General features: G+C 41.6%; 1 protein-coding gene across 1 annotated transcript in view; it reads right to left on the bottom strand.

Annotated features, from left to right (window-relative positions):
* Nucleotides 1–1,021: 1,021 nt before the first annotated feature.
* The window catches only part of LTV1 (LTV1 ribosome biogenesis factor), a 57,283-nt gene continuing 45,153 nt past the window's right edge, over nt 1,022–13,151 (bottom strand). The window contains exons 5-11 of the mRNA XM_075862663.1: nt 8,552–8,678; nt 8,178–8,412; nt 7,713–7,840; nt 5,082–5,215; nt 4,213–4,265; nt 3,069–3,269; nt 1,022–1,775 (exon numbers count right to left, since the gene is read on the bottom strand). Coding sequence (XP_075718778.1) covers nt 1,662–1,775; nt 3,069–3,269; nt 4,213–4,265; nt 5,082–5,215; nt 7,713–7,840; nt 8,178–8,412; nt 8,552–8,678 — 992 coding nt within the window. The 3' untranslated portion in view covers nt 1,022–1,661. The remainder of the gene's footprint in view (nt 1,776–3,068; nt 3,270–4,212; nt 4,266–5,081; nt 5,216–7,712; nt 7,841–8,177; nt 8,413–8,551; nt 8,679–13,151) is intronic.

Genomic DNA, 13,151 nt, shown 5'->3' with positions numbered 1-13,151 from the left:
AGGAAGAGGGAGTGAGATGGGAGGAGGGCAAATATGAATGTGGGAATGCCTCCCCCATCTTACAGGAATATTCTTGCCAAGAGGGCACCTGCAAACCTGATGTGTGAAGAATTATAAATGATGTATCTGGAATGTATCGCATGTCTGTAATTGGCTGAATTTGAAATATTGTCACATTGCCTCTGATTGGTTAACCTCAAGCCTACACCCCTTCTGAATGATATTATCGTTAATTGAGAATGGCAATAAACCCCAGATATATATATATATATATATATATATATATAGGTATGAAATCTGATTAGGATGCTGGATAAAGTTCCTGGCGTGAGTGTCTGTTGGAACATTCGTCTAAATTTCAGTCTAATATATTTTGAACCATTGACTTCCACGACAGTAGTGAATGCCAATTACAGAAGCAGCGTAGCATGCAAGCTACGGTGTTTCTGTAACGCCCATTCAGTTCTATGTGATTTACAGGAACCGTGTAGCTCAGCGAGCTATGCTGTTTACGTAACTCACGACCATATAACCTTTTTCATGGTCGGAATTCACCTCATTCACCAGCAACACAGAGCGGAGAGGTGGGACCCACATCTATCTGACATTTATCACATATCCTGTGGATGTCATAAATGTCTCTCATGGGAAAACCCCTTTAATTCCCTTTGACTGCCATCTAGTGGACAAAACATAAGTTGCAAGTATACTTACATTAGTATGCGGCGATGCGAAATGCTAACGCTTCATGGACGCGTTCAATTTTTATTCTAGTGCGCCAAAAGTCAATATAAAACTAAGGCAACATCTGTGCCCTGTATACAGAGCAGCTGTAACTAGCGCTAAACCCTGTATCAGTCAGGTCAGCGGGTCTGGCTGGTTTAGTGTCAGCGGGTCCTGCGTGTCTCTGACATGCAGAATTGAGCTGTTACCGATCACATATAAGTTAGATGTGATCAATAAAAAGCAGCTGTATCTCAAAGTTGACATTTTTTTTTAAATAAAAAGTAAAATTAGAAAATTGCACCAAACACAATTTTATTAAAAAAAAAAACAAAAACAACGTTTTAAAAGGTGTACATAGCCGTTAAGGTTTCTGCTTAGCAAAATCAGGTAATTTGCAATATTCATCCTGTAAAATCGTGCAATTTTTCTGGTGCTTGATGTTTTTACAGCTATGTAAAGAGTTGGTGTGTAGTATTCTCTTGATCTAGCAGTATTACACACGTATGTATCCATATGAAGAAAAAGAAGTGCTGGGCTAATATATATATACTATTGTTTCGCTTTATGCTCTATTCTCACTCTCATTTCCCCATGGCTCAATGGTATTGTACCTACAATTGCCTGTTTATGACCTAGGATTGGCATTTGCATTGCAGATCATACTTTAAACCTGAAGTATTACACTCCGATTACTATTGCACTTTTGCCTTTGTATTACTTGACAAACGTTGGCACCCACCCTTTTTAATGGCTGTATCGCACTGATGAACTGACTTTTACTACTTGTCAAATACAAAATAAAAACGGTGTGTGTTTTTGCATATATAGTAAACGTTGCGTTTGAGGACTCCGTTAATCCAGTTTCTTTCGTTGGTAGTGTCACACACTACTTATGCCTGTACGTAGATCTTCAATCGGGTGTTCTTGTCAATCGCTTATGTTAACTTAAGTTTGTGAATGTTCTGCCTCAAATTCAGTTGCTCCTTCTCCTGTCTGCTCTTTTCCTTTTTAAAAGCCTCTTTATTGGCCTTCTTCTCCATTCTTCGTTCCTGAAATTAATCACAAGTGCACTTTAACATACTTAATTTCATTCAAGTATAAAAAGTATCTCCCATCTACAGAGTCCACAATAAGTTATACAAGTACTACTGAGATATCACGCCACTAAAATTAAAGGCTATGTAAACCTTTAAAAGGCAAACATTTTTTTTTAAATAAAAATGTGTATCAGTGTGTTTTGTGTAACTTTGTAAATCCTTTTTACTTTTTTTTAGATACAGTTGCTCTGTATTCTCTATACAGAGAAGCTGTATCTAGCGCTATTCACTGAATCAGTCAGTCCCGTGGACCTTACGGGTTAGGTGACAGTGGGTCGGATCCTCCTGTAAACTATCACATCTAAGTTATGAACTTAGATGAATAACAGGTGGATCCTGCATATCGGGGACATGCAGGACCCAGTGTCACTCAACCCGTCAGGTCCACGGGTCTGAAGGATTCAGTGAATAGCGCTAGGTACAGATGCTCTATACAGAGAATACAGAGCAGCTGTATCTAAAAAAGTTCCAATTATTTTGATTAAAAAGCATTTCCAAAGTTACACAAAACACACTGATCCAAGTTTCCTAAAAAAAAATTTTTGCACGTTTCAAAAGGTTTATATAGCCTTTAACCCCTTGCGGACCGCCCATAGACTATAAACGTCTGAAATTAAATCTGCAGGACGTTCTGGAATGTCACTGCAGAGTTATACCTTTTTTCCGCTCCGTGGCGATATTTAGCTCTGTGATGCGGCTGTCTCTAGACAGCTGACATCACGGAGCTCTGCCCAGAGACCAATCAGCATGGTCTCTGAGCATGTGATAATTCTGACGACCCGTCACAATGATCACAATACTATTCTAGTCGGTGGCACTTACCCATAATTGCTGCATCTATCTATCTATCTATCTATCTATGTGTATCTATCGATCTATATCTAAATCTATCTATCTGTGTGTGTGTGTATCTATCTATCTATCTATCTGTGTGTATCTGTCTGTGTACCTATCTCTATCTATCTATCTATCTATCTATCTATCGGTATGTGTGTGTGTGCGTGCGTGCGTGCGTGCGTGCGTGTGTGTATATCTGTGTGCGCGTGTCTCTCTTTCTAGTATAGTTTTAGGCTGGGGCTCCACGGCGACTTTGGCTACAACACAAGTCGCACGACCAAAGATCACTATGTTCCATAGCGTACATGGCAAGTAATGAAAGTGAATGTGGGTGTGGGAATTTTACCGGACAAAGCGATTTTTGGCCACGGGACCATGTTGTGGAAACATAAGGGAGGAGATGCTCACCTTGCGTTCTCCCTTTATTGCTTGTTTCCTAGCTTTTCGGTCATCAGTCGTCTCATGTTTGGTGCTTGTCTGGGGTGACACCTTGGGCAAGTCTCCATTATTAATCATTTCCATACGCTCTACTTGAATTGCTGTTTGCCTTCTTACTGGAAGAACTCCCAGTGGAATTCCAGTTTTGTCAGATACCTTTATCGGCTTGGCCTTAGGAACACACCCCCAAAAAAACGTTATGCAATTTTCATATAAAAAAACCCAGTTACTATATTATGGACTAGCACCACTATAAAATACACTGCAGATTAGGGTTGCACGATGCATCAAAATTTCTATACTATTTCGATGCCGTGCATCCTCAAATGGTTCAATACCGTTAATTCATGTATTTCGATACTAAGCTGTGCGGCCGCACAGCTGAGTATTGTAACACATGAATTTAGTTAGAGCAGGGCTGCGGCTGTGTAATACAGTCGTTGCCCCACTCCTTATAAGTGTACGCGCGTGACCAGCATGAAGTGATGCGGCCGGCGCTGCACTAATGAGCACCGGCACTGAAGACAGAACATGGTGGTGCGCACTGCTAGACACCCATGTCCTCTGTGTTCAGTGCCTGCGCCGCCGCTCATTAGTGCAGCGACGGCCGCATCACCTCATGCTGACTGCACGCGCACACTTGTCAGGAGCGGGGCAATGGCCATATTTCCTGTTAGGGCATACTTCGGTATGTCCTAACAACTGCCTGTGTACTATCAGTACACAGGCTAATGTACTGGCATATAGATATATTCAAGTACATTAAAGTTTAAAAATACAAAAGTAACAAAAAAAATAAAGTAATGTTAACCAAAGTACACACACATTTTACAATAAACATTAAAATAAAGTCGCAATATATAAAATATACACATATTCGGTATCGTCGCGACCGTGATAACAAATTTATAGCGTTTATTTTTTTTTTATTTTGTTGGCAAACAATTGTTTTGGTATCGAGTATCGCAATACTACACAAAGCATCTGTATCGAAGTCCAAATTCTGGTATAGTGACAACCCTACTGCAGATGAAGACAACATGTGTGACATGACTTATGATATGTTACATGGTAACTATACACTAAAGACAATAAAAAGAAATTAGAAGCCTACCTTTGATGGATCCTTGATAATTTGTGGGTGATTATACAAATTGGAATATGTGCCTGTAAATAAGGAAAAAAACATTTAGGCCAGGATCACAAATGCAGTTTTGATGCAGTTTTTTCCTCACTTTTTAGCCAAACACAGAAGTGGACACAAAAGATAGGTGATAAATCTGTCTTTCCTTTTTTTGGATTCACTTCTGGCTTTGGTTCAAAAAACATGGGCAAAAGCTGAACAAAAAACAGCATGTGTATGATCCTGCCCTTGAAGAATGAGGGTATGTTCACACGCTGTCAAAAACGCCTCAAAATACGGAGCTGTTTTCAAGAGAAAACGGCTCCTGATTTTCAGAGGTTTTTTTGTGCCACTCGCGATTTTCGCTGCGTTTTTTTATGGCAGTTTTTGGAGCTTTTTTCAATAGAGTCTATGGAAAACGGCTAGAAAAAGCGTCCCAAGAAGTGTCCGGCACTTCTTTTTAGCTGCCGTTTTTTTTACATGTAAAAAAAAACACAGCGAAAAAACGCTCCGTCGAAACAGAACGCCGTTTTTCCTTTGAAATCAATGGGCAGATGTTTGGAGGCGTTCTGCCTCAAATTTTTCGGCCGTTTACGGCCCGAAAAACGGCCGTGTGAGCATACCCTAAAGCTTGACACAACTATTCAAGTAAGCTATGGAAAAGTGGTCAAATTATATTTACACAAAGGAAAAAAATACAACTAGACAAAAGATGATTTTTCTTTTTTTTTTACCATATCAGCTTCATGACCGCAAGACCAAATAGGCCAAACAAGCCATTGATAACTAAATTAATAGCAAAATAGTTGCTGCACTATGGCACCATAAAATGACTTAAAATAATACAGTCGTGTACTTACTCAGGATAGATTCACAGTCCCACTTCTCCCCTGGCTCTTCTATAACTATAGTTTGCTTTTCTTCCTGATCTCCTTCATCTTCCTCAATTAAATCCAACTCCGATCTGTGATCCAGATCTTTCAGTTTCACACATCTTCAGAAACAGAATAGCATATCACCAATTCAAATGACTTTGACCACTGAACTTTATAAACAACGATAAGCTCACAAATTACTTTACACTATTATAAAAAACATTGGAAAAGAAGTTAGATCGTTCCACTAAAAAAAAACAATAAAAAAAGCTCAGGTTAAGCTACACAAAAATAGAACATGTGTTCTGGGTATAGGAACGTTGTGATCTGAGAGAAACGACATTCTTTAGCTAGATTCATAATGAATGTCGTAGCTGAAGAGAAGTTGCACCTCTGGAGCCAGGTAGTTGCACCTCTGGAGCCAGGTAGTTGCACCTCTGGAGCCAGGTAGTTGCACCTCTGGAGCCAGGTAGTTGCACCTCTGGAGCCAGGTAGTTGCACCTCTGGAGCCAGGTTTAAATATTGCAGGAAATGGTAAAATAGCTATTCTCTAGAATAGTATCATTGCCAAACACGATCTTCACCAGCAGGAGCATTTACTTTACAGCATAGAATACCAGATTTTGCATAGCTTTTCGATAGTTAAAAAAAATATATACAAGGGGGTGCATAAGTAGGTATACAATTTAAATAGTATTTTATAGAACAAAACAATTAAGTACAATCTCGTAAACGCTCAAATGTGTGGCCCTCACTATTTACACATTGTTGTAATCTAGTTTTTACACACACACTTTGGAACAAAGTTCTTTATTGGCATTTCTTGGCATGCTTCTTTTATGAACTGAATCATGTTGTTATCAACCATGCGTGTTTTTTTTTGAATATACCTTATCTTTGATAACTCCCCCCCCCCCAAAAAAAAAGTGAATCATGGTAAAGTCTGGTGATCATGGTGGCCATTCAACCTCGTCTACCTATCCACCTATTGGGTAATTTATCACCAAGAAAATTACGCACCGCTAAAGCATAGTGAGGAGGGGCTCCATCTTGCTGAAAAGAGAAGTCTACATTGTCATGCTCCAACTGCAATTGTGGTATTATATTTTCTTGGAGCATGTTAAGGTACAGGTCTGAGGTGACCGTTGCATTGTAGAAAATAGGTCCAATTACCCCTTTACATGAAACCTCCCAAACTGTAACCCCAGGTTAATTCAACTGTTCAGTTGTTGCAAGGGGGTTTTCTGTTGAGTAATAAACACAATTGTGCCTATTAACAGCACCTGAAAGTTTAAAGTTGGCTTCATCGGACCAAGTTATTTTTCTAATAATGTCATCTCCTTATGTTTCTTTATTCAAAATTGCTTCACAAGATTGTAATTAGACAGTTGGAAAAATCTTCCCCTGTAAGCCTACTTATGCACCCCCCCCTGTATATTTAATACAATTAGTTTACTAAAAACAGAGTGTCACAGGTTGCGTAAATAACTAAGAATTAACCCTTGTAAGACTACATTCACACGACAGTGAAAAAAAATGGCCATCAAAAACTCATCAACTGCCAATTTGTCATGGCCATTTTGCATCAGTGTGTCTCTAAATTTTCATCCATTTCCAGTCAGTCTGTCCATTTTTCGTGGCCGTTAACAAAACAAAAAAAAAAGAAAAAAAAAAGGATGGATTTCATTTGTCAGGGTTTTTTTGGGCCCTGTAGATAGTGCCACAGTGCCAACTATAGATAGTGCCCACATACAAAGTGCCAGAGCGGACATAGTGCCACATCCCCCCATATAGTGCCACAGTGCCCATGTAACACACCCCTTCTAGATACCACCCCCTTGTAGATAGCACCACCCCCTTGTAGATAGTACCACTGTAGCTCCCTGTAGGAGTGGAATCCCTCTGGCTGGGGATTCCGCTCAGACTGAGCACCTGACGTCTCTGTCCATATATGGACAGTGACGTCAGGGGTTTCCTCTAAGAGCTGAATCCCCTGCTAGAGCGGCCGGGGATTCTGCATCAGGAGTGAACCCCTGACGTCACTGTCCATATATGCATAGTGACGCCGGTGGCTTCTCCAGGAGCGGTATCCCCAGGTAGAGAGGGGTCTGGCCGCCGAGGATTCCGCTCCTACAGTGAAGTCAAGGGCTTTCCCTAGACCGGAGTCCCTGGGCCAGAGATTTTGCGATGCTTTAGTCGGGGACTCCATAGTTGAAAACCCTGACTTTACTGCCCATATATGGACAGTGCTGCCAGGGGTATCGCCTGGCTCAGCGATCAAAGTAGCGCAGTGTACGGGGAGTCCTCGGCCATGATCAGTTTTTACCGGCTGTTACAAGGATTGATTCCTGAAAAACGTCTGGTAAAAAATGATCCATTGAGTTCCATGTCTTCCATGACTTGTCCTATTTTTAGACGGCCGGTAATCACAGGCCATTAAAAAACGGTCGTGTGAATACACCTATAGGACTTCAGGGTTCGGAAAGCGGCCATGTGACTGCCGTTAATAAAAACGTGGGTCACACGACCATTTTTCACGGTCGTGTTAATGTAGCCTAATAGTAGTTTGGAACTATGATCACAATCTCATATGTGAATAATATAGATGTAACTTACTCTTTTGCCCTCTCCTTGAAGAAGTTCTCTACAACATCCTGAAGGCGGTTGCTACCTGCATGGATGAATCCTTCCAGTTCTGCATTATCTAAGGCCCCAATTTCATCATCATCAAACTGCTCATAAAACTAAAAAAGAAAAACATAAGACAAATGTAATGATTCTCTCCAGATCAAGCTCAACGAAACAAATCAAAGCAAAGAGTGCAGACATTCACCATCCAAAAAGCTCAGCCTGTAACAGTGGTAAATTGTAGCCGCTAGCCTTATCAGAATAAAATATATGAAAACTCACCACCGCCTGCATTTATTCCACATCGTATCTCCAGCTTACTGGAGGAGACACAATGCATGAGATATTCAAGACACCATGAAGCCCTGACAACTAGTTTCTAAACAGTTTGTCTATTTCCCACATTCATGTTCTAAGATTAAACAATCATTTTAATCACAATGCATCTTGTACCTTTTCAAACTGCTCATCCAGTAGTGTAAGATTCTCATTCCTCCTCATGACAGAGGAAGACATAGAATACTGTGAGAAACTGCTCTTTGTCTCTTCCTGCATAAACATAAACTCTCTCATGGGACCATCTTCTCCATCATCATCAGAAACAGGGCCATCTGAGTCAAAGTTACCCTCTTGGCTTCCATCATCATCATCTTCCTCACTGTCAATATCTTCCGCTCCATGCCCGTGTCTATAGATTAATATTTACACAACAATGCATCTGTAGGCCACACAAACTAGACCAAATATAAAGCAAAACATTTTATACACGTATAAGACTTAATTAAATTGTATAGTTTATGAACAACAATTCATGAGGTATACTATACCCGTCAGTGGCAGTAATATTATTGGCTAGCAATATGAAGTGATCATCTATCTGGTTTTCAGGGTTATCAAAATCAAAATCATCATCCAGAGCTGCCACAATATCCGGGTCCAAGTCTAGACAAAGACCTAAAACGAAAAAAATAAAAAAGACTTGTCACTGCTGTAAGTTATGTCTGAAATTTGTAGAATACAGGTGGACATGTAAAACCATACTTCCATACATACACTCACAAACAGTAATTTCTCAAGGGTCAAAATATTTACCACTGGCAAGTACTGTACATGGTATCTATATCTGTTATATATGGAAGCAATCCAGAAGTAAGCTGTACATTTTAGGGGCTCAAGAAATGTCTTCTAGACATGGCATTTCTGTACAGGGTGCTCTGATGTGAAATTTGGACAGATATAGCACATCTCAATGTGTTATTGCAAATTTTTTATTTATTTTTTTTTTTTTTTTAATTATGGCAAGTAAACCTAGTGATTTTTTTATTTTTTTTAACTCATTGCAGATTTGACAAAAAACTGATGGCAAAAGGAAAAGTTGCCTGTAGTACAAGATTCTTTCGTGAAAGCAGATTGGAATTGCTCTACTTTTCCTTTGCACTACTTTTGATTACTCTCCAGCATAAATCTTTGCCCAGTAAGCTATTTTGGTGCCTAGTTGAGCAGTGTTAAATGGCTCATACAGCTGTGCTCTTTCTAAAATATCATGTGAGCGAGATGTATGCGAACAATGCCTCAGAGCCAGCAGAAGTTACCGCACATATGAATGCCCTCTGTAAAATCTTCATTTTCAATAGAAAAAGTTGCTAATTGCTCGTGTAATTAACATATGTTAGATGAACTGCCCGCAGTACATTTACGGCAGACAGTCCCGGTCCCTGAAGCCCTCCGCTTCACATATTCATGGAGACACTTAAAGAGGCTCTGTCACCAGATTTTGCAACCCCTATCTCCTATTGCAGCAGATAGGCGCTGCAATGTAGATTACAGTAACGTTTTTATTTTTTTTAAAACGAGCATTTTTGGCCAAGTTATGGCCATTTTTGTATTTATGCAAATGAGGCTTGCAAAAGTACAACTGGGCGTGTTGAAAAGTAAAAGTACAACTGGGCGTGTATTATGTGTGTACATCGGGGCGTGTTTACTACTTTTACTAGCTGGGCGTTCTGATGAGAACTATCATTCACTTCTCTTCAGAACGCCCAGCTTCTGGCAGTGCAGATCTGTGACGTCACTCACAGGTCCTGCATCGTGTCGGCCACATCGGCACCAGAGGCTACAGTTGATTCTGCAGCAGCATCAGCGTTTGCAGGTAAGTAGCTACATCGATTTACCTGCAAACGCCGATGCTGCTGCAGAATCATCTGTAGCCTCTGGTGCCGATGTGTCCTCGCACTTCTGACACGATGCAGGACCTGGGGAAGTGACGTCACAGCGTGATCTCTCGAGAACACGGCTGTGTCTGCACTGCCAGAAGCTGGGCGTTCTGAAGAGAAGTGGATGATACTTCTATACACAACGCCCAGCTAGTAAAAGTAGTAAACACGCCCCGATGTACGCACATAATACACTCCCAGTTGTACTTTTACTTTTCAACACGCCCAGTTGTACTTTTGCAAGCCTCATTTGCATAAATACAAAAATGGTCATAGCTTGGCCAAAAATGCTCGTTTTTTAAAAATAAAAACGTTACTGTAATCTACATTGCAGCGCCGATCTGCTGCAATAGCAGATCGGGGTTGCAAAATCTGGTGACAGAGCCTCTTTAAGGGACTATGCATGTGCAATTGCCTGCAATATCAATTATTTTGTAGAGATTTGTGTGTGTGTGTAACAGTATCATACATATCAATTATAGATATGTCAACCCACAAAAACAATAAAAATAAATAAAGTTTCAAATAAAACACTATTTTCTATTTTTAATTAGTGTTAGTGACATTATGGCGAAGAGGTTATATAGTGCTGATGATGGAAACTCTTATAGGGTGCAACAATGTGCCACTTCAGGTACATCTTTATTCCTGACAAAGTTGACACTACAGAGCAGAGCATTGTAGTGCAGGATGGCATGGTCCTTACAGTTTAGACACATACTGTACTTTTCTATGGGCACCTGCTCCATATTTTGCTCCTAAATCCACGCATTTACTGGTACCCATGGCATAACAGTAGAAGACTCAAATTTTGTCTAAAAGGACTACTTTAGTGAATTTATTACCGATTACCTCCTCAACATAATCATCCACCAAACTAATCTATATGCCATGCAGTATATAACAGGATTTTTTGACTACTCACCGTCAAATCCTTTTCTTGTGTAGTTCATTGGGGGACACAGACCGTGCATATATGCTGTTGCCACTAGGAGGCAACAGCATATTGAAAATTAAAAAGTGGCCCTACTCCAGGATACACCCCGCTCACAGACACTGAGCTGTTCAGTCTGTCTGCAAACAGTAGGAGAGGCAAATACAAGGTAAGAAAATGTAGAGAGGATAATAGTTCAAACTGACAACCATGAAAAAAAAAAAAAAAAAAAACCACTTTGAAAACACATTGGGTGGAAGCCGTGTCCCCCAATGAACTTGACGAGAAAATAATATTAAGCCAAGTACTCAAAAAAAACTATTTTCTTGTTCGATATATTGGAGAACACAGACTGTGAGAGGTCTTAGAGCATTCCCCAGGGGTGGGAACAGAGCACAGGACATGGTCACCTATTTCACAGAGTCCTGCAAGACCTTGCGACCCACCTGAGATAATTTGACCAAAAAATAAAAGTGTGTAAAGAAGACCATGTGGCTGCCTTGAACACCTGAAGGGCAGTCCCGATGGCACATACCCCAGGAAGCGCCAACCACTGGGCCATGATCTGAAAAGGCTTACCCAGAAGCTGGTAAGCCTTGCGAACAGAATTCGAATCTAGCGAACAACAGTAGCCTTAGGCAGGCTGCCAACCCCTGGGATCCTACAGGAAGATGAACAAGTAAGCCGACCTCCAGAAGGAAGCAGTGACAGAAAGGTAAGTCCGCAAGATAAAGATGCAAATTCAGAGTCCTTTGTAAGGGACATTTTGCAAGGGTTCAAAAGAAGTCGACTGCAAGACCTCCAAAACAAAATTGAGATTCTAAAAAGGAATCTTTGGACAATAAGGAGGAATGGCATGAGCGCCCCCCTGCAGAAAAGCCTTGACATCAGCCTTCAACGTCAACGGGCGACCGAACAAGATGGAAGGTGCCGACACCTGACCTTTCAGGGAACGGAGTGCCAAACCTTGATCCAGGCCATCCTGCAGAAAGGTAAGAATTCTGGATAGAGAAAAACACAATGGGTGGGGGGAGAGTGTGATCCTCACATCAACGAAAGTAGGCCTTCGAGGTCCGATAGAAAGTACGGGCTGAAGACTTCCTAGCCTTAAGCATAATGAGGACAACAACCTACAAAAGACCACAAGCGCTCAGAATGGCAGCCTCAACAGCCAGGCCGTTAAATGTAGTGACCTTAAAATCTGGTGGAAGAAATGTCCCTGCGAGGTCCGGACAGTGAGGCAAGGGCCATGGGATGTCAGTCAGCAGGTATACGAGGTCCACGTGCCAAGAATGATGCAGCCAATCTGTGGCTGTCAGGATGGCCGGAATCCCCTATGCCTTGAGCCATCAGAGGAGCCGATTCTGAGGCACAGTAGGAAACCCATATAGAAGCCTGAAGTTGGACCCCGGTGCAAGCCTCTGGATCTCTGGCTCGGGAGATGAAGGAAACCTGATCATTGAATCTGGAAGTCATCGGCTCCACGTCCAGTTGTTGATCCCGGGAATGTGTACTGCAGTCAGAGCAGAAATGTGAGCTTCCACCCAGGCCAGAATCTTTGCGGCCTCAGGCATCACCGCTATGCTGAGATTGCCGCCCTGGTTATTGAGATAAGCCTCGGCCGCTGCATTGTCAGTTTGAACTTGCAATGGATGTCTAGACAGCAGCGATGTCCAGTGTAGCAGGCAAAGAAATATGGCGCTCAACACCAGCAGGTTGATGGGAAGGGAGAATTCCTTTTGAGATCACAGCCCCTAAGCGGCGAGAAGATCCACCACCGAAGTGACTGACTGACTGACTGTAAAGGGGAAGTCTCAGCCACAGATCCAGGTAGTGGTTCCGCCGGGAGAGGATCACCCACTGAAGGGGGAGAGTGCAGAACTTCACAAAGGGTGTGGTCTCAATCAAGGTCACCATGGTTCCAAGAGCCCTCAAGGGGCAGAGTTAAGTTTAAGTGGCTGTCCGCAACAGATGAATCCCTTTCTCAAGGCCCCGGGACCAGATGGCTTACACCCTAGAGTTCTTAACGAGCTTAGTTCAGTTATTTCTATTCCCCTCTTCATAATATTTAGAGATTCTCTAGTGACTAGTATAGTGGCAAGGGACTGGCGCAGGGCAAATGTGGTGCCTATTTTCAAGAAGGGCTCTAGGTCTTCCCTGGGTAATTATAGACCAGTAAGCTTAACATCCATTGTGGGGAAAATGTTTGAGGGGCTATATACAGAATTATGCGACAATAAATAGTATTATAAGTGACAGCCAGCACGGTTTTACTAAGGA

Source organism: Rhinoderma darwinii, chromosome 4 (assembly GCF_050947455.1).
Source record: "Rhinoderma darwinii isolate aRhiDar2 chromosome 4, aRhiDar2.hap1, whole genome shotgun sequence".
NCBI classification, from domain to species: Eukaryota; Metazoa; Chordata; class Amphibia; order Anura; family Rhinodermatidae; genus Rhinoderma; species Rhinoderma darwinii.
The sequence above is the reverse complement of the archived record's forward strand: the minus strand, read 5'-3'. Positions and strand labels throughout refer to the sequence as shown.